The 27,667-nt window shown below is 45.5% G+C and overlaps 1 protein-coding gene across 1 annotated transcript in view; it reads right to left on the bottom strand.

The window, feature by feature from the left end:
* The window catches only part of amph (amphiphysin), a gene marked incomplete at its 3' end in the record, with an annotated part of 130,644 nt that overhangs the window by 66,508 nt on the left and 36,469 nt on the right, over window positions 1-27,667 (bottom strand). Inside the window, 8 exon segments of the mRNA XM_037682489.1 lie at window positions 555-638; window positions 712-831; window positions 18,019-18,157; window positions 18,427-18,509; window positions 18,584-18,659; window positions 19,989-20,074; window positions 20,188-20,295; window positions 20,366-20,461. Coding sequence (XP_037538417.1) covers window positions 555-638; window positions 712-831; window positions 18,019-18,157; window positions 18,427-18,509; window positions 18,584-18,659; window positions 19,989-20,074; window positions 20,188-20,295; window positions 20,366-20,461 — 792 coding nt within the window.

The following is a 27,667-nucleotide window of genomic DNA, read 5'->3' as shown; positions in this document are numbered from 1 at the left end:
TGATGACATCCCTCACCTTATCCACAAAGTCCATGGTGTTCTGTATGTGGTGTTCTGAGCTGCCAACTAAAGGGATGAGTACAGATGCCAGATTGATTATGTGAGCAGCTGGTTTTGGTTGTCAGCAGCAAACTGGTTGATCCACTATGAGAAGGTGTTATTTATAAGACTGAGCTGAATACAGCACCTCAGACTGAAGAAGTCATTCGGATGAAAGACGAAACGTTTCTAAAAAAAAATTATTTTGTTTTTTTAATGGCCAGAGGACCAGGTTTAACTTTTTTAGATGCTTACATATGCATTTGATGTCAAGGTGTTGAGATTTGTCCATGAACATTTTTCAGATCGGATGATGTTGTTTCAGCCAGCAGTTCTGATAAGCTTGCACAGAAAGTTCTCGGGAGGTGCGATAGATGAAGCTTTTATCCCTGGTTACCCATTACCCAGGAGAAGCTGGTCGTTATGCACATTGTTCATATCACCTAAATTACCTTTTAAACTAAGAGTGAATCAACAAGAATTTGGTGGTTGTCGTGTCTGTTGGTGAGGAGTACCTGAGGTATCGGTGAAACATTTTCATCTGGCTGGAAAGCATCAAAGTCAAGATCAAGGAGAGATTCTCCTGGTCGTTCATTGGGCTGTGGACAAAATGAAAACTGCTGAATTGTTGACTTTACAATGTATATAAGTGGTGTTCGTTTTTTTCCATACCAGTGACGGTGACGGACCAGGTAGAAATTCTCCACCAAACAGGTCAACAATCTGCTCCTCAGCCACTTCGTTGGTGGGTGTGACTTTGGGTGGAGGAGGAACTGGTGGCCCCTTTTTCAGCTGCCAAAAAAACAATGCTGGGTTAACATGTGCAATCAGACTGGACTGAACCTGAGAGCAGGTGATCTGGTCTAAAGATGTAGGGGGCAGGAGGGCTCCAATAAACACTAGGGAAGTGTTTCTGTTGACTGTCAGTCAGGATTTAAACTCTTTCATATGAAAGAGGATTGTTGGTTACTTTTCTTTTGCATTTCCATACATAACTAACATTATTATAGATATTTTAAAAATCTGCAGTTAATAAAATTACGTATCTGGTTAAAACTAAAATAGTTCATTTGAATGTTTTATTTGGGATTATTTACACCACTGCATAGTTTCAATGCTTCACTATTCTAAGCAAAGTGGAAAAAAGCAAGCACCTGAAATAATTTAATGGAAGTAATGCTAAAACTAGAAAGCTACAAAAATAAAGCACATTTGAACTCCAAACTTTTCAGAAAGATGAGAACTACAACCACCTCAAACATTCAAAATCAATGTTTCATGTTCAACTGGTATGAAGAGAAAGATGTTCATCGTGTTTTGGATGAATCCCTCAAAGTCTCCAGACGTTCATCAATCTGAGACTGTAATAATGATTTGAAACTGATCACAAAAGTAAAACCAGTTTATCAGAGCAGATGTCAGCTGAGACCAGAGCATGCCCCATCAGCCAGACAAATGTTGTTAGAAGATATTCTAGGACAATGTGTCATCAATTCTGTCTCAGCTGTGACCATTCATTCAACCTTTATTTATACAAAAAACAAAAAAAGAAACTGTCTAGATGACCTAAATGAAAATTGTTGGACTTTATACAGATTAAATCACATTGAGCCTCAGAGCCACATTCTTGAGCCACATTCTCAAGATGGTTGCTCTCTCTGTAGCTGCAGCTTCACAGGCTCCCGGTGCGATCCCAGTTTTTAGGAGTTTTGAAATCAACTCCGTGCCTGACTGCACAGTTTATGCGTGTGAATTATAGTCTAAACGAATTGATGAGAATAAGAGTGGATTTGCCATGAAATATAGCAAAGGTCAACAGCGAACTCAAGTCTATGCTCGGCAGAATGCAGATCTTAAAGTCATCTTATTTTATTTTTCCTCACTGGAACTGTAACGAGACGCACACTTTCTCTTCGCTCTCCCTGTTCTCCTCCTGCTTTTTTGCTCTCTGCCTGTGTATCGGAGTAGCTCCTATTTTTACGCATCTTCCAAAATGAAAACTACTGTTACGAATCTGACCAACTGGACTTTCAACGCAAATGACAAAATCTTCTCAACAAAGCGACAGGGTCCTGGAGAACCCTCATCTGCTCGAATGACACGTGCAGCTGGATATATCTCTGGGGAAGTGGAATGTGATGCGTCTACCTCTGCTGTCGATCGAGGATGCTGAAATGCATATAATTGGATTTATGATAACAGGTTACCTGTTTTTGGAATAGTCTGGATCCGGGTTCATCAACATACAAAGAAGACGGCCACAGCTAATTTGGACCTCGTCAGGCTGCTGCCTATGTGAAGGTTTGGTTCGTGCTTTGAGGACTCAAAATCAGCTGATTTACGAGCTAAACCGTAAGATGGAAATTATTTGAATCGCAGGCCACCTGTGGCTTTGGGACTCGTCAGTATGAAAACAACCTTGAAGAGGCTCGTAAGCATGAACCAGTAGAATGCATCCCTAATCTGGCCATTTCGGACCTTGGAAGTACCAGTAAAGACTCAAGGCTGACAAGGAAAACTATTCGGCCTGAATAAATCAACAATTGTGGATTATCTGAATCTGACTCCCCGGTTGGCCTCGAAACAGGCCGACATCAATTAATTCTGGGAAATGTGTAAACACCCCACCCCACCCCCAATTCTGTGGAGGCTTATCAGAACTGTGCCGGCTGACCATCATCTTATCAGGACAATGGACTATATGTTAGTGCTTCACGGACCATCTCTTCGTCAAATGCATATGTAATGTGTTCATAAATGTGCTTGCTGGCAGAGTTTTTTCACGTCTTAAATCATGTACTGTTAGGACAAGGTGTGAAGAGACCTTTTTTTGTAATGCCACTATCATCTCCTCGTGGCTTTGTCCATTTTGTCTATCTAAAAAATGTATTCTGAAAAGGATAAGAAGGCCGCTCTGTATAGCAGCAGCTACGTGCACTCCGCCCATCTTTTGGACGACTGTACGGACATATTCTCATTGTATTTTGGTGCAATTATAATAAAGTTTATTTTGATTCTGATTCATCTACCTGAAAGCTGCAGCAGAGGCACATCAATGGGCAGAGGAGGAAGCACTGCTCCCAGCTTAAGAATTAAGGTTGTCGGTCTGGAATTCTGGTGAGGCTACGTGCTAACGCTAAAGTTAGCAAACTCTCAATACCCTCTCTCTTTCTGTCGAACGTCCACTCATTGGACAACAAGATGAATTAAAGATGTAAGCAGCATTGGAGGCCCTCACAGCAAAGTGCCGCTCCGGCCTTATGGTGACCGCGGGAGCTCCAGCTAGTCCACCCAGTCACCATCGCAAACTCTCTCATGCCAATCTTGCACACGTTCACCACGAGGCGCATTTCCAGAATCTTCGACATCGCCTTCCGTCCATTTTGTTACATGTCCAGCTGCAAGTCTTACAAGTATAGGCAAAATTTGACCTTCCAGACAGGAGTTATGGTGACTTCCAGTTTTGTGGCGAATGTTTGACAAGCACTTCCTTTATGCTTTTCAACATGTCATGTGTGGTAATCAACAGTTAGCGAACAAAGTTTCAGTCTAATATCTTACACAGTGCGAAGCTGGAAATGTCATCCAATAATCAACATTTTTTTCTCTGAGTAGGTGGGCTTAAGTGATGTCAAGAATCAACAATACCAATGTGTCTACAAGTGCTCACTGATCACGCACATAAAATCTGGTACACATTGGATGATATTTCACTGAGATATAACTGTTGGAATAATCTAGGGGGTGCACTGGAGTGAAAAGTTAAACAACAATACCTGTGTGTGTAGAAGGGCTCACTAATGACGTACCCAAAATCTGGCTTAGATCAGATGATATATCACTGAGATATAACAGTTTGAATAATCTAGGGGGCAAACTTGAGTCAATTGTTAAACAACAATACCAATGTATCTAGAAATGCTCACAGATGATGCACCAAAAATCTGTTCCGTATAGAATGATGTATCATTGAGATATAACTGTTGGAATAATCTAGGGGGCACACTAGAGTCATTTGTTAAACCACAATATCAATGTGTCTAAAAGTCCTCACTGATGACGCACAATAAATCTGGGGCAGATCGGATGTTGTATCACTGAGCTATAACTGTAGGAATAATGTAGGTGGCGCTGTGGAGGCTATTGGCCACTTATCATAGACATCTGTTCAAGGGGCGGATAACGATCGATCATACTGATTTTGGTGCACCTTGGCTGAAATCTGTGCAATTTAGAGTCAAACGTATTGCAACGTCACTTCTTAATTCGCCACACTGCCACGCCCACATCCTCAAGCAAAAACGGTTTGTGCTTTAAATCAAGTGTTTGATATTTTTATCTACACTGGTCCTATGGTTTTGATCTGCTCAGAGACGGGATTATAATGAAATTATGACCCGGTTCTGACTGGGTTAAACTGGGCCAGCAACTCTAAAAATAGTCTCCCTGGGATTCAATATCCATCAAGGAACATAGTTTAAAATGCTTGCTACATCCGTAGAAAGGCTTTTTGAAGCACCGTCTCATATTTCCTAACACATCAGAACCACATGAGATCCACTGAGATCACACTTAATCACGCCCCCTCATACACTGACAAGTTGAAATCCCTTTCTGCGAAAGAGGAGTCTAGGACCCTATAAATGAGTAATGACACGGGACATCGGGGCTCTTCCGGGTTTGTGAACGCATCACAGACTGGAGAGACCAGCACTGTGAACTGTAACCTTTTCCTCCATTGATTTAATATAATTGATAAAACTGAATTCATGTTTCCTTGATTTATTGTTAATGAGTTGCCACTTCTGAAGGAGATTCGAGCCGGGGGAAGCGACGTGGGCTGGAGGCGGGTCCTAGGTCCGAGAGGGGATCTCTGGGTGACCGGTGACCCGCAGCCAGCCCTCATCCCGACGTAACACAAGTCAGACCATATTATCAGTCTTCTAACACAGGATCATCCTGAAATGGCGGCGCGTGCACACGCTGCGGCTACACTCTCTCCCGAGAATGCAGCTTTTTCATGTGTTTTTTCCTGTAAATCGCAGTATTTTTGCACGTCTCCGTCGTGCGCTCACGTCTTGAAGCGCACATACAGCCGTGAATCGCTGCTTGATGTCGGCAAAAGCTCACTTTTCAAGCTTAGCTCTGAACTTCGAGAGGGGCTGCGTGCTAGCGGCTTACTCAGAACTCCGGCTCCACCACCGACCCCCTCCGCTGCGCTGCGCCCACAATGGAAGCGCCACAAGCGGAACGAGAGGCTGCAGAAGAGGGGTAAGCGCGGAGGTATAAGAGCGAGGCTAGCTGCTAGCCCACACAAGCCAGCCATCCCCTCCATGATACTGGCCAACGTACGCTCTCTGGACAACAAACTGGATGACATCCGCTTACTTCAGTCAACTCAGAAGACCGTGAGGGACTGTTGTGTTTATGTTTTCACGGAAACTTGGCTTAAAGACAACATCCCGGACCACGCAGTTCAGCTCGAGCGGCGGACATGCTACCGAGCGGACCGAGTCCTCACTGAAGGTAAAACACGCGGCGGCGGACTTTGTGTTTACATTAGTGATGCTTGGTGTCGCAACGCTGTTGTGGTCTGCAAGTACTGCTCACCGGTGGTGGAACTGATGATTATAAAGTGCAGACCGTTTTATCTACCGAGGGAGTTCTCAGCTGTGCTGATAGCTGCTGTTTATCTGCCTCCGAGCTCCGCTAACATCAGGAGCGAAGCGCTGAACGAACTATATCAGAACATCAGTGAGCAGCAGACAGCCCACCCGGATGCTTTTCTCATCCTGGCTGGTGATTTCAACCATGCAGAACCAAAGAGTGTGTTTTCTGGACTTTATAAACATATAGACTTTCTAACACGAGGCAATAACACGCTGGATCAGGTCTTCACCACACGGAGAGGAGCTTACAAAACCCGGGCCCTCCCCCACCTTGGTGCTTCTGACCATCTGACTGTGATGTTAATGCCAGCATTCAGACCACTGGTTAAAGTCAACAAACCAGTTCTGAAGCAGATACGAGTGTGGCCTGAGGGCTCATCTGAGGCACTCCAGGACTGTTTTAGCACCACGGACTGGAATGTGTTTAAAATGGCTGCTACTCACAACAACTTCACTGACATTCAGGAGTACACAGAAACTGTCTCTGCTTATATCACAAAGTGCATTGATGATGTAACTGTCCTGAAGACCATCACCATCCGTGCTAATCAGAAGCCATGGCTGACAGGAGAGGTCCACAAGCTGCTGAAGGCTAGGAATGCTGCCTTCGCTGCTGGAGACCAGGCAGGCCTGAAGACAGCTAGGGCCAACCTGTCCAGAGGCATTAAAAAAGCTAAGAGGCAGCACTCCAAGAAAATAGCCCAACACTTCAAGGACAGCAGAGACTCTCGGAGCCTGTGGCAGGGAATTCAGTCCATTACAGACTACAAACCCTCTCCACAGACCTGTGACAGCACCCCCTCCCTGCTGAATGACCTGAACAGGTTCTTCGCTCGGTTTGAGGCACAGAATGGCACACCTGCACAAAAAGCCACCCCCCCTCCTGGAGACCAGGTGATCACACTGTCCCCGGACAAGGTGAGGAGAGCATTCAGCAAGATCAACGCTCGGAAAGCTCCTGGTCCCGACAACATACCTGGTCGCGTGCTGAAGGACTGCGCTGGCGAATTAGCAGAGGTGTACTCTGACATCTACAACACCTCACTGAGCCAGGCTGTGGTCCCCACGTGCTTCAAAACCACCACCATAATCCCTGTCCCCAAGAAAACGTCTCCCTCCTGCTTCAACGACTACCGCCCGGTTGCACTCACTTCCATCCTCATGAAGTGCTTCGAGCGACTAGTCATGCAACACATTAGGTCCTCCCTCCCCCCCCTCCCTGGACCCCTACCAGTTTGCATATCGGTCAAACCGCTCGACTGATGATGCCGTCGCCACTGCTCTTCATTCAGCCCTCACACATCTGGACAAGAAAGACACCTATGTCAGAATGCTCTTCATCGACTTCAGTTCTGCATTCAACACAATCATTCCACAACAACTCATCTGGAAACTGGACAGTCTGGGTCTGAACACATCACTGTGCAACTGGCTGCTTGACTTCCTTACCGGAAGACCACAGGCAGTACGGGTTGGCAGCAACACATCCAGCATCATCACTCTGAACACGGGGGCCCCACAAGGATGTGTGCTGAGCCCCCTTCTGTTCACTCTACTAACCTACGACTGCTCTCCATCACACCCCTCCAACCTCTTCATCAAGTTTGCGGACGACACGACTGTGGTAGGCCTCATCAGCAACAACGATGAGTCACTCTACAGGAGCGAGGAGAGCCGGCTGGTCTCCTGGTGCAAACGCAACAATCTCTTGCTGAACACAGAGAAGACCAAGGAGATTGTTGTGGACTTCAGGAGAACTCAGACAAAACATGCTCCACTATCCATCAACGGTGTTGTTGTGGAAAGGGTGAGCAGCACCAAGTTCCTGGGTGTGCACATCTCTGAGGACCTCTCCTGGACCATCAACACAGCAGCAGTGGCCAAAAAGGCTCACCAACGGCTCTACTTCCTCCGCAAGCTGAGAAGAGCGAGAGCCCCCACCCCCATTATGACAACCTTCTACAGGGGGGCCATCGAGAGCATCCTGATGAGCTGCTCCACTGTGTGGTACGGGGCCTGCACAGCATCCTGCCGCAAATCCCTCCAGCGGATCGTGAGGACAGCTGAGAAGATCATTGGCACCTCTCTCCCCTGCCTTCAGGACCTCCACAGCTCTCGCCTCAGAAGTAAAGCCCTCTGCTGGGTGGGAGATCTTGACCACCCGCTACACTGCTTCTTCAACCTGCTGCCATTAGGGCGGAGACTGCGTAGCCTCAGTTCTAGGACCAGCAGACTGTGGAACAGCTCCGTCCATCAGGCCGTGAGGATGCTGAACTCTCTGCCTGCCCCCCCTCAGCCCCCTCCCCCACCTCTCCCACCCTGCCCACCTCAACCCGCCTCCTGCCCCCCCCCCCCTCACCCCCCCCCCTTCAAAACTGCTCTGGGACATTTATTTATTTTCATGAATAGTTTATGAACTCGGTCACTTTAACAGCCTACAAGCTCACTCTACTGTTTATTGCATTATATTTTGCACTACTGTTATGATCAACTCGTCCTGTCTATGCTGGTAATTCTGGTATTGTCATTTCCACTTAATCACCTCATCAGTACATAACTGTGACTCTATATAGAACCGGTATGCACACCTTCACTTTACTAAGTTTCTCAGGTTTATACTTTATATTGCACTATTGTTTACTCTGGCCTTGCACATCCATTATCTACCTCTCATCACGTTATTGTCTTCAGTCAGCGTCCCTTTGTCTCCTGTTAGTCACTATTGAGCACGTTGCATCAGAGGTCCTGCTGCTGTTCACTTTTACTTTTATATTTTTTATATAACTAGTTGTGTTAGTTTATTTTTGCTAATGTTGTTGTTTGCTGCAACTTGAGTAGGAGTGTAACGCAATTTCAATTTCTATGTATGTCCTGTACATATGCAGAATTGACAATAAAATCAATCAATCAATCAATCAAATGCCTCCCGGGCGCTTTCAATAGCTGCCCACTGCACCACCTGGTGGTGGATGGGTTAAATGCAGAGACTAATTTCGCCATTGTATGGAAACATACAGTGCTGACATTGTGATGACATTATTATTATTATTATTAGGTCAATGATGTCAAAGAGGGAGTATTCCAAGTTAAAAAAGAGACTTCCCATTCCGAGGGGGCGGGGCTTTGCTCACATCAAAATATGACCACAGTGGATCGTCGGGCATCCAACAGGGATGAGTCATGCCAAGTTTTGTGCATTTTGGTCTTTCAATGTGGAAGTTAGTGTTTGGAAATTTATAGCGTAAAGCAAAACTTTGAGGCCTGGCCATGCCCCTTTAACATATACAAAAATGCAAGCTTTAGATAACTTTTACTCTCCAATGTCTTAAGGGCATATCAACCAAGTTTGAAGGCAATCCTTCAAAATTCCTAGGAGTTCGTTAAAATTTGCAATTAAAAACATCCAAAAATAACCCTTTGACCCAAAATGGCCGACTTCCTGTTGGTTTTGGATCAGGGCTCCAAGAGACTTTTTCATAGGTCCTGAGAAGATACAGATGTTCACCGAGTTTCAGAATTATCTGTGAAAAAATGGCTTGGGGCTGAGGTTTTAAAATATTCTAGGGGTGCTGTGGAGGCTTTTGGCCAATTATCATGGTTTCCTGTTCAAGGGGTGGATAACGATTGATCTACTGATTTTGATGCACCTCGGTTCAAAACTGTGGAATTTAGAGCCAAACATATGGCGATGGCGTTACATCTTACTTTGTCACGCCGCGCCGCCCACATGCTCCACCCAAAACTGTCAATGTTGGAAAGCCAGTTACACCAACATGTCTTCGGTCACTGGACACACTATCATGCTGATCAGGTAACAGGGGTCTGATAGGGATCGTTCAACGTAAAACTTTATACTTCCTGTTGTCAGGGGGCGTGGCCATAAGTAATATCATGATTTGACCATTCAGTCTTGCAGGGGACGGGATGTGGATCAATCGCTGAAGGTTTGATGTCTCAGACAGTTTTCTGTAGGAGCTATTAGCGTTTCGTTTTTCATGGCGAGATGTCAAACTTTGAGGTCAGGCCCCTCCCCTTCAGCATGCTCCAAAACAAACTGTTTAGATAACTGCGTCCCCCATGCCTTTTTACTAAAATGGCCAAGTTTGAAACCGACTGAGCGAAATCCCTAGGAGGAGGAGTTCAAATGCGGAGGCTGTAAACGGCTAGAAAGGTGTGAAAATTGGGCTGGCATTGCAAAATGGCCGTCTTCCTGTTTATCATACAACGTTGGTGCCAGAGGGTTTTCTGTGCATCTTGGGGAATTGTACAAGCGTACCAAATTTCATGTTTCTACGACAAACTAAGATTAATGCGGAAGGTATTTTGAAAATTTCTAGGTGGCGCTCTTGATCCGTTTCTGTTGCGATTTTTGCCATGCCCTTAAAATACGTAATTTTTCACCAGTCCTGATGCGTCCACAAAATTTGGTGACTTTTGGGATATGTTAAGGCCCCCAAAACGCCAATTCATTTGGCAGAAAAAAATTGCAGCTCGGGCCTGAACAGAGCGATTACAATAGGCCTTCGCAGCGCTTCGCTGCTTGGGCCTAATTTGCTTTGATGAGAGTGGGAGCCTCAGAGGAGATGAGGAAATGTGTGGTGCGTGGTCTCATGGAATCAAGAATTAACAGCAACATGCCGGACTCAGCCTTCCAGCTAGATGACAGACTATTTTTTTCGAGTGGATCGCTGCAGCAAGCTAATAGGGAAATCGAGGGGAGGCGGAGTATGCATTAAAGTGAGTACAAACTGGTGCACAAACTGTACTCTGTACAGCTCCTGCTCCAAGGCTTTGGAGCAGCTAACGGTAAAATATCAACCACATTATCTATCCCGCAAGTTAACAGTGGCCTTCATAACAGCTGTTTACATAGCTCCGGATGCTTTTTTTTCCCCACTGGCTCTCTAACGAGGCGCACGTGTTTCTTCCCACTCCCTGTTCTCCTCCTGCTTTTTTGCTTTCTGTCCGTTTATTGGAGCAGCTCCTATTTTTACACATCTTTTGAAGTGAAAACTACTGTTTTGGATCTGACTAACTGGATTTTCGATGCAAATGACCAAATCTTTTCAACTAAGCAACAGGATCCTGGAGAACCCTCACCTGCTCGAACGGCACACATGCAGCTGGATATCGGAATCAGAATCAAAATATGCTTTATTATCATTGCACCGAGATACAATGAGAACATGTACGTACAGTCATCTGCAAGATGGGCGGAGTGCACTGAGCTGCTACTATGAAAGCACGGCCCTCTTATTCTTATTCAGAATAATATTTTTCCTTAGATGAGAAAAGGCAAGAAAACATGAGGAGAGACGGTATTAAAAAAGATCTCTCACACCGTGTCCTAGACAGGGCGTGATGTGAGGCATTAAAAAAAAACTACCACAGCATAGCAACATAAATAGACATTCTGATGCATGCTCAAAAATCCAGATAGAAAAATCTAAAAAAGTTAAATCTGGTCCTCTGGACATTCAAAAAAACAAAACAAAGCAAAACAACAAAAAATGTAGAAACGTTTCGTCTCTCATCCGAGAGACTTCCTCAGTCTGAAGCGCTATATTCAGCTCAGTCTCTTAAATAGCACCTTCTCAGAGTGGATCAACCAGTTTTGCTGCTGACAACCAGAACCAGCTGATCACATGCTCAAGAAGGACCATCAGCCTAACAATGGGTCATTAGCACACTGATGGCTGTTTACTGTTCACAGAGGGCTGAGTGATACTATCAATCACAGCATTGTAAGAGGGGGACAGTTGAACCTGGAGGCTCCACCCCTGTTTAATGATGGACGATTTCTTTTCACAAAGATGGCCTCCTTTACTCCTCTCTCAAACCATTGTTCCTCTCTATCCAGGATGTGCACATCGTCATCCCTGAAAGAGTGACCGCTAGCCTGGAGATGAGTGTAGACCGCAGAGTCCTGGCCTGATGATGTTGATCTTCTGTGCTGGGCCATCCTCTTGGCCAGTGGCTGTTTTGTTTGTTGAGGGAGTATCAGAGAAACTGAGACATTTATTTTCTAAACATAACGTCCCAGTGGCTTTTAAACCCCAAAATACATTACGGCAAAGACTGGTTCATCCAAAAGATCCAGTCCCCCGGCACAAACAGAGTAAATGTTGTGTATGCTCTTCAGTGTCAGGAGGGCTGTGATCAGTCTTACATCGGGGAAACAAAACAGCCACTGGCCAAAAGGATGGCCCAGCACAGAAGATCAACATCATCAGGCCAGGACTCTGAGGTCTACACTCATCTCCAGGCCAGCGGTCACTCTTTCAGGAATGAAGATGTTCACATCCTGGACAGAGAGGAACGATGGTTTGAGAGAGGAGTAAAGGAGGCCATCTTTGTGAAAAGAAATTGTCCATCATTAAACAGGGGTGGAGGCCTCCGGGTTCAACTGTCCCCCTCTTACAATGCTGTGATTGCTAGTATCACTCAGCCCTCTGTGAACAGTAAACAGCCATCAGGTGCTAATGATCCATTGTTAGGCTGATGGTCTTTCTTGAGCATGTGATCAGCTGGTTCTGGTTGTCAGCAGCAAACTGGTTGATCCTCTCTGAGAAGGTGCTATTTAAGAGACTGAGCTGAATACAGCACCTCAGACTGAGGAAGTCTCTCGGATGAGAGACGAAACGTTTCTACATTTTTTGTTGTTTTGCTTTGTTTTGTTTTTTTTGAATGTCCAGAGGACCAGATTTAGCTTTTTTAGATAAATAGATATTATACATGTACAAATAGGCCGGTGAAGACACTGAATTTTTAAGGGAAGGTCATAGCATAGTCCAGAGCGCGGACCCCCGCCCCCCCCAGCCATTGTCCAGATAAGAGGTGTTATTTATCATCAGCTATGTTGAGGTTCCGTCACATATCCACAGCCTAGGGGAAGGGAGGGGTGAGTAGACAGACAAAGCATCTTTGTTTTTTTTCAAAACATGCCAGGAGGAGTTGAGATAAGTCCACTGTCAAGACCACAGTTTGGGTCAGGCAGAACTCATGAATTGCTGTTTTTGTCTTTTAAAGTCTCGCGGGTATATTCCTCTGATGGAAACTCCAAATAGCCGAATTGATTCCTTAAAGTTCTTCAAGAATATTCCCACCTTCATTTGTGCTGCTAGAGTCCACAGTCCTGATAACAGCCTGCCATCCAGCTCTCTGACGCAGCTGCACATAATTCAGTCTGAGTGCTGCCAAGCTTCGACACATCCACACGCATTTGTAGACAATCCAGATTTAACCAAGCCAAACAGCAAAAATAAACATTTGACATCATGAATCTAATTTGTTTCCGTCGAAGTAAAAGGGTCCTCCTTACCCTGACTCCTGTCGGGAGAACTTGATCAATTTTGTTGAGAGACCAGCTGATCCTTTGAATTAGGAAGATATGCAAGTAAAAAAAAAAAAAAAGAGGCTCTTTAAGGGTTCACAAGATGAAAGAGAGCAAGCAGGGAAGCGGGGGGGGGGGGGGTGCGGAGCACCGGGAAACACGTCTGACTGCACCGCAGTACAGAGAAGAAGAAAAAAAATTCTGAGGGTGATGTGTCTACCTCTGCTATCGAACGAGGATGCCGGAATGGCATACAATTGGATTTATGATAATAGGTTTCCTGTTTTTGGAATAGTCTGGATCCTGGTTTATCAGAGTCAGAGTCAGAGTTTCTTTATTGTCATTCACTCCTCATGTGGTACATGTGGTGGAGCGAAATTATGTACACAAGGTCCCAGTTACATCCAACAATAAAATGTATAAGAAAAACAGTAATAACATCTAAGATATGAACTAAGAAAAACATCAACTAAATATACACTAAGCACTCATAACATAAAACATTGAACATCAGCACAAACATGAACATGAGTCTGTGAGCAGATGTGCACGCATGAACACATCAACATTGAAACAGATCAGCAGCAACATGATGTGATTTTTCACAGTGATTATTCTGGTTAGAGATTCATGAGTCTAACAGCCTCAGGGTAGAAGCTGTTCCTCAGTCTAGTGGTTCTACACTTAATGCTCCTCAACCTCCTTCCTGAGGGGAGTGGGGCAAAAAGTGTGTGTGCTGGGTGAGTGGGGTCCTTCATGATGCAGGTGGCCCTCTTCCTGAATCTGGAGGTGTAGATGTCTGTGATGGTGGGGAGACTGACTCCAACATCTTCTGTGCAGCCTTCACCACTCTCTGCAAAGCTTTTCTTTCTGCAGCTGTGCAGCCTCCATGCCACACGTTGATGCTGGAGCACAGGATGCTCTCCACTGCACACCTGTAGAAGGAGGTGAGGACTGAGCTTCCCAGACCAGCTTGCCTCAGCCGTCTGAGGAAGTAGAGTCTCTGAATTTATGAATTATCAACAAACAAAGAAGACAGCCACAACTAATTTGGACCTCGTCAGGCTGCTGCCTATGTGAAGGTTTGGTTCATGCTTGGAGGACTCAAAATCAGCTGATTTACGAGCGAAACCATAAGTTAGAAGTGATTTGAATTGCAGGCCACCTGCGGCTTGGGGACTAGTCAGTATAGAAATGACCTTGAAGAGGCTCATAAGCACGGACCAGTAGAAAGTACCCTAATCTGGCCATTTTGGACATTGGAAGTATCAGTACAGACTCAAAGGCTAACAAGGAAAAATTAATATGCCTGAATAAGTCAATAATTGTGGTTATCTGAATATGACTCCCCGGTTGGCCTCGAAACAGACCAACATCAATTTCTCCTGGGAAATATGTTAACTAAGGAAAAGCTTCATCTATCGCAATTCATACCCCCACCTGTTTTGGGGGTTAGATGGGGGTAGGGGGTTTATCAGAACTGTGCCAGCTGACCATCATCTTATCAGGACAATGGACTAGCTGTTAGTGCTTCATGGACTGCCTCGTCGTAAATGCATATGTAACGTGTACATAAATATGCTTGCTGGCAGAGGTTTTGATGCCTTAAATCGTGTCCTGTTAGGACAAGGTGTGAAGAGATCTTTTTGTAATGCCACTATCCTCTCGTAATGGCTTTGCCCCTTTTTCTATCTAAAAAATGTATTCTGAAAAGAATAAGAAGGTCGAGCTTTGAGCAACAGCTTCGTGCACTCTGCCCATCTTTCGTGCACTCCGCCCATCTTTTAGACGGCTGCACGGACATATTCTCATTGCATCTCGATGTAATGATAATAAAGCTTATCCTGATTCTGATTCTAATGCTACAGACGCTCTGCGGGAGCTGCATGATCATTTCAGCTCGCTGCAGAGAAAACACCCTGAGGTACGTAGCGGCTAGTGACTTTAATCACATGAATCTAAAAGATTGCCTCCCAAGATTTTACCAGCATGTGGCCATACCAACACGTGGAATATGCACAGAGGATCCAGGGTCAATTCACCTCACAAGACCCACAGAGCATGTGGAGGGGCATTAAGTGTATAACACATTATAAAGGCAAGAGTGAACAATCCTCCAAAGACCCATCACTGCCTGATGTCCTCAACAAGTTCTATGCACACTTTGAAGACCCAAAAAACCACCCAGCACCAGACTCACCTCACCACCGGATGAAGAGCTTCTCAGAATGACATCAACAGAAGTGAGGAGTACTTTCAGAAGGATTAATCCTCACAAAGCAACCGGCCCAGACAACATCCTGGGAAAATGTTGAAAGAATGTGTCAATCAGCTCTACGAAGTGCTGGCTGAATTCTTTAACACCTTACTTCAACTGACAACAGTTCCCACCTGCCTGAAGACTGCCACCATCATCCCAGTCCCAAAGAGCTCTACAGTGACTGGTCTGAATGACCATCGACCAGTGGCCTTCACCCCGATAGTCGCTAAATGCTTCGAAAAACTGGTCATGAACTTCAAAACAACCATCAACATCAACGAGGACCCTTATCAGTATGCATACCGCGAGAACCTATCAACAGAGGACACCATCTCCTCTGTGGTCCACACTGCACTCACTCACCTGGAGCAGAAGGACTCCTACGTCCGTATGCTCTTTGTTGACTTCGCATCTGCCTTCAACACAGTGATACCCCAAACCCTGATGTACAAACTACTCGCACTAGGACTAAGCCCCTCCATTTGCAACTGGGTACTAGACTTCTTAAAAAACAGACCTCAGTTTGTGAAGATCCACAACTTCTCCTCCACCATAACCCTCAGCACTGGCTCTCCTCAAGGATGTGTGCTGAGCCCTCTCCTGTTCACTCTGCTCACGTATGACTGTGCAGCTACCCATCCAGGCTGTCACATTGTAAAGTTTGCAGATGATAGAGAGGTGGTGGGATGCATCACAAACAATGATGAGTCCAGCAACAAGCAGGTGGTGGAACATCTGGAGAGCTGGTGCAAAGAGAACAACCTTCACATCAATTTGAAAAACACAAAGGAGATGATTGTGACCTTCAGAAGGAACAAAGACACCTATAACCCCCTGAACATACAGTAAGAGGATCTGCGGTGGAAATGGTCTCCAGCTACAAGTACTTTGGTGTACTTACGTGTACACCTGAATGACAACCTCAGATGGGGCAACAACACCACCAGCTTGATCAAGAAAGCTCATCAGAGACTCTACTTCATCAGGTGGCTGAGACGAGCTGGTCTGGGAAGCTCAGTCCTCACCTCCTTCTACACGTGTATAGTGGAGAGCATCATGTGCTCCAGCATCAACGTGTGGCATGGAGGCTGCACAGCTGCAGAAAGAAAAGCTTTGCAGAGAGTGGTGAAGGCTGCACAGAAGATGTTGGAGTCAGCCTCCCCACCATCACAGACATCTACACCTTCAGATGCAGGAAGAGGGCCACTTGCATCATGAAGGACCCCACTCACCCAGCACACACACTTTTTGCCCACCTTTCCTCAGGAAGGAGGTTAAGGAGCATTAAGTGTAGAATGACTAGACTGAGGAACAGCTTCTACCCTGAAGCTGTTAAGACTCATGAATATCTAACCAGAATAATCACTGTGAAAAAAATCACATCATGTTGCTGCTGATCTGTTTCATGTTGCTGCTGATCTGTTTCATGTTGATGTGTTCATGCGTGCTCGTCTGCTCACATAGACTTATGTTTGTGCTGCTGTTCAACGTGATGTTTTTGTGCTATTAGTGCTTGGTGTATATTTAGTTGATGTTTTTCTTAGTTCATATCTTAGATCTTATTACTGTTTTTCTTTTGCATTTTATTGTTGGATGTAACTGGGACCATGTGTACATAATTTCATTCCACCACATGTACCACAGGGGTGCAAATGACAAATAAAGAACATTGAATCCTTGAATCCTTGAATAAATACAGTCCATTTACCATTTATTATTACTAAAGGTGTGGTCTAAATGTTTTTTATGTATTCTGTTGCCTGTATTATTACTAAAGTTGTGATCTAAATGTTTTTTCATTTATTATGTTGCCTGTATAATTACAAAAGGTAGGGTATGTTGCGGTAAAATACTGGTATCAGTGGTTGTGCAGACAGGTGATGGTGAGTTTGGGATTTCACTTGTGTATGGGTGGGGGTCTTGGAAAAGTTTGGGGCAGTGTCTACAGGACCACCCAGCCCTGGGACCTCCCAGAAGATTAAGTAGGACCTGACTCTGGGGTCCAAGACCCAAAATGGACCAATCCATTGACTGAGGGTCCAGATACATGCAGATTAAAAAAATAATCTGTTCTTGTTTGTTCTGGAGCAAACAATCTTTCAGTTTTGATCAGTTTATAACATCAGTCCTTGTTTTAGAGGATTCTGAACCAATAGATCCTGTGACCCAGTCCACCTTTAAGGTCTCACTGGAAACCATGTGGAGTTTGTTTGTGTTGGGTAATTTTAAAAATGTTATCATTTAAACTGTTTTAGACTTCTTACTATTTGCTAAAACTTCAGTCGTGAACTCAAGTCCACTTTGTTTTATCCTACGTGCTGAAACACACGGGCACCCAGAGTTCCTGTTTGCAGCTCATGTGTGTGTGTGCTAAGACCAGACCCTGGAAATCTACAAACAACAGATGCTGTTTTGTTCTGACCTTGTACATCCTACCTTTGGATCGAATCGAATCGGTCTCTGTTGTGTTTCTTTTGTCATATTTGTGTCTCTGCTGTGTCAGAGAAGCTGAGTTCGCTGTTCTTGTTCCCACACCCACTTTGCTCAATAAATACGAACGTCACAGAGGAGGAAGTCGGACTTCATCTCTGACGCTTGGTCGAGCTGAACTCCCACCTCTGCAGAGGACCGTTCTGAAAACTTACACTTTGTCTTGTGTGGATTTTTTATAAAGGTGTTACAAGAAATTAACCCTTTCAGCCTGAACTCTGGTTTACCTGTGTTGGGGATTTGGGACGGGGTGGTCCAGGTGAAACCGGATGGAGCATGTGATTGAAGCCAGCATCTGGACTATCAGGGGGACTCTCATCTTCTGGTGGTGATGGCGTTCTAGCAAGGCGCAGTGGTCCAGAATCACTGAAGAAGCAGAAACAGAAGATCCAGAGGTGTTTGTTTAATGTTGCACTGGATGTGTTCTAACACAAAATGAGGTGAAACCTGGATTTGGAGGTTTGGACTTGTGCTGGAAAATAGCAGAAAATAAATGAACTGACTAGCTGTGTCAAACAGAACCAACACATCTTTAATGTTATGTTAGAAAACAAATCAAACCAAAAGAATCAAGAACTCCTCATGGGTCAAACAGAACTTCTGAGATGTGTCAGGAACTTCAGACATCAGATTACCTCGGGGCTCCTTGGATGGTGAATATCTTGTCAGAATGTTGTTCTCCCAGTTTGGTCATGATTTCGTACAGTTCCCTGCACACCTGGAAGGAACCACAAAGATTCTGTTGGACGGTTCCACTGAACATTTCAGACAAACTAAAGGCAGAGAATTCACCTGTGAGATCTCGCGATGAAACTTGGTCTCCAGAGTCGTCACACTCTTGAAGGTACTAATGTAAAAACCGACTCGACTGTAGAGGAAAGACAAACGGTTGTTTTAGTGTGAACATTTTCAAGGTTCTGAATCACAGACTGGAAGATCTTCAAAGGTTCTGAATCACAGATTGGATGATCTGCAAAGGTTCTGAATCACAGACTGGAAGATCTCCAAAGGTTCTGAATTATAGACTGGAAGATTTACAAAGGTTCAGAATAACACTGGAAGATCTCCAAGGTTCTGAATCACAGACTGGAAGAGTTCCAAGATTCAGAATCACAAACTGAAATAAAGCCAGCACTGTTTATTTTTATTTTTTTTAATCTTCACTGATTAAAAAAATACATTATATTTTTAAATTATTATTTTACACATAAAATGTTTTTTAAAAAATCGTTTCCACCATCTGTCCCAGACCCGTCCTGGTCCGCTTGTCTGCTGGGATTGGGGTTTGGCCTACATGATTACGTGAGGCCGGGCAACAGTCTCCTGCGAGTCACCAGCTCGTATGATCCTCCGTAGTGACCAGCAGGGCTCAGAGTCCGCAGAGCATGCATGGCTGGGATCTGGAGCCCAAGCCCCGAGTCAGCACTATGGAGGATCTTCCACTGTGACCAACGGAGCTCGGAGCTGGGAAACGGACGCCATGCCCAGCCTGGCTACAAGGCTCCAGTGGAGAGGACTGAGGAGACCGGAGGAACTCTATCTAGCTCGCTCTGAATTTTGTCATCGGCCACCAAGCACAAAAAAGCCTGTACTTCAGCATTAGATCACAGTGTTATTATTGTTTTTAAAATCTTTAAAATAGATTCAGTCGCTGCTCCGGGTTCGGAGAAATTTCAAATGGTGGATTGGTGTGAAAAGTTTCTGAAAGATCCAGTGACTCCTCCCCCTGACTAATCAGTGATCGACAGTGTGCTGACATCATGTTTTAGGGTCCTGCTTGGCCTCAATGGAACCGCAGAGAAGTAGGTATGGAAAAAAACAGGCCGGTTCCATGAAGAAGGCCCTGTGGAAAAGAATAAGGAACTGGCCTGAGCAGGCTAAAATGGACCCAAGGAGGAACTGCTGAAAAGGGCCTCAATGGTTCCAAATCACAGACTGTCTGCAGGTACCTTCAGACTCCTGAAAATACTGAAAACTCAAAGGACATGAAGTTCCTCACCTCAGCCAAAGGCCAGAGCCTCTGACCGGTGTGCGACCGGACTCACCGGTCCACATCCTCCGACCGGTGTGCGACCGGACTCACCGGTCCAAATCCTCTGACCGGTGTGCGACCGGACTCACCGGTCCAAATCCTCTGACAGGTGTGCGACCGGACTCACCAGTCCAGATCCTCTGACAGGTGTGTGATTGGACTCACCGGTCCCAGAGAGTGGGCAGCTCATCCTGCAGACCCACATCCAGCTCATCAAAGACTTTCTGAGCCTTCTTCAACTCCTCTTCTGCCTGATCACAAACAGAAAGAATAAAACTAACTTCACGTGTCAGACCTGAACACCTCTGGACAGAGACAAGAGAACAGCAGCACATTCAGGTTCTGCTCATCTGAGCAGACTCACCTTCATCACTTTGCGGTCGTTTTTCATTCCAGAAGTCTGTAGAGTTTCTAAATGGTGGCGCGCACTATCATAGTCTATGAGTTTCCGGCTTCTTTTGGCCACACGTAGCTGAAATGACACACAGTCAGTGCTCTTAAATATTTCTGTCATCTTCCTGAACAGAAAACAACCTTCTTACCTTCAGATCTGGAAACTCTTGCAGGTACGCATCCAGGTTCAACAGAGTTGAGTCCACCAGCTTGTTGTGGAAGTCTTCCCACAATGCATCACAGTCCTGAAGGAAACCCACCACGGTGTTGATAAATCAAGCATCAGAACATGAGTAGATTATCCGTTTTAATTCATGTATTAACTGTTATTTAGACAGAGAAACCCCACTGACATCACAGATGTCACCCACTAAATCCATCTGAACAGAGACCTCCAGGGTGAACCTAAACTGTGTCCTGGTAGATTTTTATCAGAGTTCTGAAAAATTTGTTCAATCAAATATTTTGGTTACTTTAATCTTAAAACATGACCAATGGATCTACAAATGTCTGGAGTAACATCTGTAATCACCCTAACCAAATGATAACCTAACGATGACCCTAACCTTTAACTTATTCCACCGTTGTCTTTATTTTTCAGAACTTCTGTTTTTTTTATCAGTATATTAAGACCTGCTAGCTCTTCAAGGAGTCAAGGATTCAAGGTTCTTTATTGTCATTCACATCACATGCGGTACACGAGGTGGAAAAAAACTATGTACACAGGGTCCCAGTTACATCCAACAAAAATACAAATTGTACAGAAAAACTGTAATAAGATCCAAGACACGAGCCAATACGCCAAAGTATGAACACACTAAGCACTAAACTAAAAATACACTAAGAATACACTAAATTCACTAAACTAAGGATAGAGTAAATTAAGAATACACTAAGCACTAATTGAACAAAACAATGCGCCAAACAACAGCAGCATGAACATGAGTTTGTGTGAGCAGACGAGGATGAACGAACACAGTAACATGAAATACATCAGCAGCATGAGATCAGCATCATGGCTAGTCAGCAGCACATAATAACCAAGTGGCATTACAGTGATTTTTCACAGTGATTTTTTTCACAGTAATTTTCACAGTGATTATCCTGGTTAAAGATTCATGAGTCTAACAGCCTCAGGGTAGAAGCTGTTCCTAAACCTGGTGGTTCTGCACTTAATGCTCTTCAACCTTCTGCCTGAGGGAAGCGGGGCAAAAAGTGTGTGTGCTGGGTGGGTGGGGTCCTTCATGATGCAGGTGGCCCTCTTCCTGCATCTGGAGGTGCAAATGTCTGTGATGGTGGGGAGACTGACTCTCAACAGAACTCTGTGCAGTCTTCACCACTCTCTGCTGTTACAATATTTTTGGACTGAGCCTATGGTTTTGATCTGCTCAGAGACGGGATTATAACAAAATTATGAACCGGTTCTGACTGGGTTAAACTGGGCCAGCAACTCTAAAGAGAGTTTCCCTGGGATTCAATATCTGTCACGGAATAGAGTTTAATCTGCTTGCCACATCACGTAGAAAGGCTTTTGAAGCACAGTCTTATATTTCCTAGCATGTCAGTCCACATAAGATCCACTGAGATCACACTTAGTCACGCCCCCTCATACACTGACAGGTTGAGCTCCCCTTCTGTGAAGGCGGAGTCTTAGGATCCTAAATGATTAATGACACAGGACATCGGGGCTCTTCTTCCGGGTCTGTGAACACATCACAGACTGGAGAGTCCAGCTCTGTAAATTGTAATCTTTTCCTGCCTTTTTTAATATAATTGATAAAACTTAATTGACGTTTCCTTGATTTATTGATTAGTATGAGTTGTCACTTCTGAGGGAGGTTCGAGCCGGGGGGAAAGACATGGGCTGGAGGGGGTTTCCGGGTCCGGTGGTCCGCAGCCAGCTCATGTCTTTAACAGTTGGTGCCGTGAACTGGTTTTCCGTTTTAGAAGTCGTAGCTCGTTTTTTATTGTTTAATGGTGACACAGCGGCAGGTGACCGAGTGTGAGCAGACTGAACAAGCCGGTTATTATCATCTCATGAGGTAAGCAGAATACCTGTTAAATCGAATTTCTGTGTTCATTAAGGACTTTCAGGCTGCTCTGTTTTCGGTCCGGCGTACGCAGTTTGGTGGACTAAAAGGCAGTAGAACTATCCATCCATCCATTATCTTTACCCGCTTATTCCATTTTGGGTCACGGGGGTCGCTGGTGCCCATGACCAGCAATCACTGTGCGAGGGGTGGGGACACCCTGGACGGGTCTCCAGTCCATCACAGGGACACATAGAGACAAACGAGACAAACAACCATTCACTCTCCCACTCACACCTAGGGACAATTTAGAGTTACCAATCAGCCTAACATGCATGTTTTTGGTCTGTGGGAGGAAACCGGAGTACCCGGAGAAAACCCACACATGCACGGAGAGAACATGCAAACTCCACCCAGAAGGCCCCTGGACCGGGGTTAGAACCAAGGACCTGCTCACTGAGAGGCAGCAGCTCTACCAGTTGCGCCACCGTGCTGCCCAGGCAGTAGAACATTACAGTATAATACGGGATTTTTTATTTTATTTATCGGACGTAAAAGTTTATATACGGGACATTTCTCGCCGGGACACGCATGGGAGCGGACCAGAAACGTTAGCAACTTGCTAACCGGAAGTGGTCCGAGAGCGTTATAAACACGCAAAACACTATTTTTCCCCTGAAAATAAGAATCGTCCGGTTGATTTAAAAGCCCGTACATGAACTTTCGTTTGATTTTAGATTCAATTAAACAAACGGCGTGACTGGAGGTTTAAAGTCCCGCGTGAAAATTATAACATCATTTATGCTGACAGTGAAATCTTTACAGGAAGCATGTGCAGTCCGAAGACGTTACGGGTGTAATTGCCCGTCGCTGTTCACTAGAAATGCGTTAATACGTGAACGTCGGGAAAACGTTGAGGTGTGGGTCGTTCTGACAGTTCAAAGAAGCTCTACTGGGTTTTGGGTGCTTGTGGGCAGCTTTGCTAACTCTCTGAAAGAAGTTGGCGGCCCAGGGATCCTGTTTGGTGATAGTCCCCTTTAGGTCTGCGACTGGACGCAGACTGGTCAAAGAGCACAGCAATAAACAACGTGTTGGTTATAGCAATGCTTATTGAAACGGGAAGATGTTTAAAATATACACCTAGATTAAATGATATGAGGTCCAGGAGAGACCAGACGAGAGGTCCGGGAGAGACCTGGAGACGATCGTGTGAAGTTGTTAGAGTAGTAATAGGGTCAGGTTAGTTTTTAGAATAGGCAGTGAGGGAAATATGTTTTTATAAGTTGAGGGACAGACAAGAACCTTAGTTAGGCAGGAAAAGGGAAATATAACATTGTAAATGTCATGTATATTTGTTACGTGAATGATGTTGGAGTGTGAGTGTCTGCTGTATGAATTGATAGTGTATGTTTGTTAATGTAGAACTAATATAAGTTACTTTACAGATATATAAGAGTGAAAACTGTAATATCAACAGCTGCCTAGTGCAAGGTCACTTAATAACAGCAAATGTACACAGACTTACAAAACCTATGGCGGAGGAAATCATCAAACATCAGGCATAAAATTGGTAAGTGACCTTTTTATATTAACATGATTTTATTTAAATAACTTTTAAAGACCAACAGGTACAGTTCAAACTGGGAGCCCAGACAGAAAGCACAAATCTCCGCACTCAAGTTGATGTGAGTAGATGAACACACAAAGACCTTCTCTCTGAAGATAATGTGACAGATGATGTTTTTCATTTACCACAGTCTCGTGTGTGGATTATCGTGTCGTCGTGTCTGGAACAGACAGACTGGAGCCTTGTGGCCTAGATAAACAGACTGACTACCAGGGTCGTCTGACCTTGTTTTTTATTTTATTTTCTTGCAAGATTTTGAATTACTACAGGTTAAAGTAAACTAAAAGATGAGGGAACTCAAACACATATGTGAAATTAAACCAACCAGGGAAAAAGTATTTTTTTAATCTGTAGAATGATAGAGTTTTGCAGGCAATCATGACATGAACCATCATGATTTAACCTTGCATTATTAGATTGGATCATGTGCGCATAATTAATCTTACATGGTATATTTTTATCTGTGTAAATACGAGATCATTTTTTTGCTGTTTACTTGTGTTTTCCGATTTTATAATGTTTATCGTTAATTTGAATTGTTTTGTTATTGACATACATGTGTAATGATCAATGCTATGAAATTTCACCTGAGGTAAAATGCTGAGGTGTTTCTTATTTTTATTAAATAAAATTGCAGGGTCTGTTGGGGTTGATGACAGCTCATCTGGACTCAGGAGAGGTGGAGAGTAGAAATTCATAATTAAACATTTGAATTATTCATTAAAAGTTACATAAATAAATAAATAACATGTATACTATTCAAGTTAAGTAACACTGATTCATGCGAGGGTTGTTAACGGAGCTCGGTAAGTTCCATCCATCCATCCATTTTCTTCCGCTTATCCAGGGTCGGGTCGCGGGGGTAGCAGCCTAAGTAGGGAGGCCCAGACTTCCCTCTCCCCAGCCACTTGGGCCAGCTCTTCCGGGGGAATCCCGAGGCGTTCCCAGGCCAGCCGAGAAACACAGTCCCTCCAGCGTGTCCTGGGTCTTCCTCTGGGCCTCCTTCCGGTGGGACGTGTCCGGAACACCTCACCAGGGAGGCGTCCAGAAGGCATCCTAAACAGATGCCCAAGCCACCTCAACTGGCTCCTCTCGACGTGGAGAAGCAGCGGCTCTACTCCGAGTCCCTCCCGGATGATCGAGCTTCTCACCCTGTCTCTAAGGGAGAGCCCAGACACCCTGCGGAGAAAACTCATTTCGGCTGCTTGTATCCGAGATCTCATTCTGATGGGGGAGTGGTGGCGCAGAGGTTAGAGAGGTGGGCCTGTGATCCGAAGATCGCCGGTTCACGCCCCGGCCCCGACAACATCAAAATTGTGGGTGGAGTAGGTGAAACACCCACACTTGCCCCCACTCTCATTCGTCCCACCCTGGGTCCATGAGCAAGGCCCTTAACCCCCACCATGTGCTCCCTAAAACAGGTCTCTCTTGAAAATGAGTTCTTGTGACTCAATGAGACTAACCTGGATAAATAAAGGCTAAATGAAAAAAAAAAAAAAATTATTTCGGTCACAACCCAAAGCTTGTGACCATAGATGAGAGTGGGAACGTAGATCGATCGGTAAACTGAGAGCTTCGCCTTTTGACTCCGCTCTCTCTTCACCACGACAGGCCTGTACAGTGCCCGCTTCACTGCAGACGCTGCACCTATCCGCCTATAGATCTCACGCTCCATTTTTCCCTCATTCGTGAACAAGACCCCAAGATACTTGAACTCCTCAACTTGGGGTAGGACCTCCTCCCTGACCCGGAGAGGGCACTCTACCCTTTTCCGGCTCAAGACCATGGCCTCGGATTTGGAGGAACTGATCTTCATCCCGGCCGCATCGCATTCGGCTGCGAACCACTCCAGCGAAAGCTGTAGATCACGATCTGATGAAACCAATAAGACCACATCATCTGCAAAAAGCAGACACGCAATCCTAAGGCCACCAAAACGGATCCCCTCAACACCTTGGCTGCGCCTAGAAATTCTGTCCATAAAAGTTATGAACAGAATCGGTGACAAAGGGCAACCTTGGCGGAGTCCAACTCTCACCGGGAACAAGCCCAACTTACTGCCGGTGATGCGGACCAGGCTCTGACACCGGTCATACAGGGACCTAACAGCCCGTATCAAAGGGCCCGGTACCCCATACTCCCAGAGTACCCCCCACAGGGCCCCCCGAGGGACGCGGTCTAACGCCTTCTCCAAGTCCACAAAGCACATGTAGACTGGTTGGGCAAACTCCCACGCACCCTCCAGGACCCTGCTGAGAGTGTAGAGCTGGTCCAGTGTTCCACGGCCAGGACGAAAACCGCACTGCTCCTCCTGAATCCGAGGTTCGACTATTCGACGGACCCTCCTCTCCAGAACCCCCGAATAGACCTTACCAGGGAGGCTTAAGAGTGTGATTCCCCTGTAGTTGGAACACACTCTACGGTCCCCCTTTTTGAATAGGGGGACCACCATCCCGGTCTGCCAATCCAGGGGAACTTCCCCCGATGTCCACGCAATATTGCAGAGTCGCGTAAGCCAACACAACCCTACAACATCCAGAGCCTTAAGGAACTCTGGGCGGATCTCATCCACCCCTGGGGCCCTGCCACCGAGGAGCTTTTTAACAACCTCGGTGACCTCAGCACCAGAGATTGGAGGGCCCGACCCAGAGTCCTCAGGCTCCACTTCCTCAGTGGAAGACGTGCCGGTGGGATTGAGGAGGTCTTCAAAGTATTCCGCCCACCGACCCACAACATCCCGAGTTTAAGTCAGCAGCACACCACTCCCACTATAAACAGTGTTGGTGGCGTACCGCTTTCCCCCCCTGAGACGCCAGATGGTGGATCAGAATAGTCTCGAAGCCGTGCGGAAGTCGTTCTCCATGGCCTCTCCGAACTCCTCCCATGCCCGAGTTTTTGCCTCAGCAACCACCCGAGCCGCATGTCGCTTGGACTGCCGGTACCCATCAGCTGCTTCCGGGGTCCCACAGGCCAAAAAGGCCCGATAGGACTCCTCCTTCAGCCTGACAGCATCCCTTACCGACGGTGTCCACCATCGGGTTCGAGGGTTGCCGCCGCGACAGGCACCGACAACCTTGCGGCCGCAGTTCTGGTAAGCCGCCTCGACAATAGAGGCACGAAACATGGTCCACTCAGACTCAATGTCCCCCACCTCCCTCGGAACATGTTCAAAGTTCTCCCGGAGGTGGGAGTTGAAACTCCGTCTCACAGGAGACTCTGCCAGACGTTCCCAGCAAACCCTCACAATACGTTTGGGTCTGCCAGGTCTGACCGGCATCCTCCCCCACCATCGGAGCAAACTCACCACCAGGTAGTGATCAGTTGACAGCTCCGCCCCTCTCTTCACCCGAGTGTCCAAGACATGTGGCCGCAGATCAGATGAGACGATGACAAAGTCGATCATCGAACTGCGGCCTAGGGTGTCCTGGTGCCAACAGCACATATGGACACCCTTTTGCTTGAACAAGGTGTTCGTTACTGACAATCCATGACGAGCACAGAAGTCAGAGTCAGAGTCAGAGTCAGAGTTTCTTTATTGTCATTCGCACCTCATGTGGTACATGTGGTGGAGCGAAATTATGTACACAGGGTCCCAGTTACATCCAACAATAAAATGTATAAGAAAAACAGTAATAACATCTAAGATATGAACTAAGAAAAACATCAACTAAATATACACTAAGCACTCATAACATAAAACATTGAACATCAGCACAAACATGAACATGAGTCTGTGAGCAGATGTGCACGCATGAACACATCAACACTGAAACAGATCAGCAGCAACATGAAAC

Source organism: Nematolebias whitei, chromosome 9 (assembly GCF_014905685.2).
Source record: "Nematolebias whitei isolate Nwh7 chromosome 9, NemWhi1, whole genome shotgun sequence".
Classification (NCBI taxonomy): domain Eukaryota; kingdom Metazoa; phylum Chordata; class Actinopteri; order Cyprinodontiformes; family Rivulidae; genus Nematolebias; species Nematolebias whitei.
Note: the sequence above shows the minus strand (reverse complement) of the source record. Positions and strands in the feature narration are given on the sequence as shown.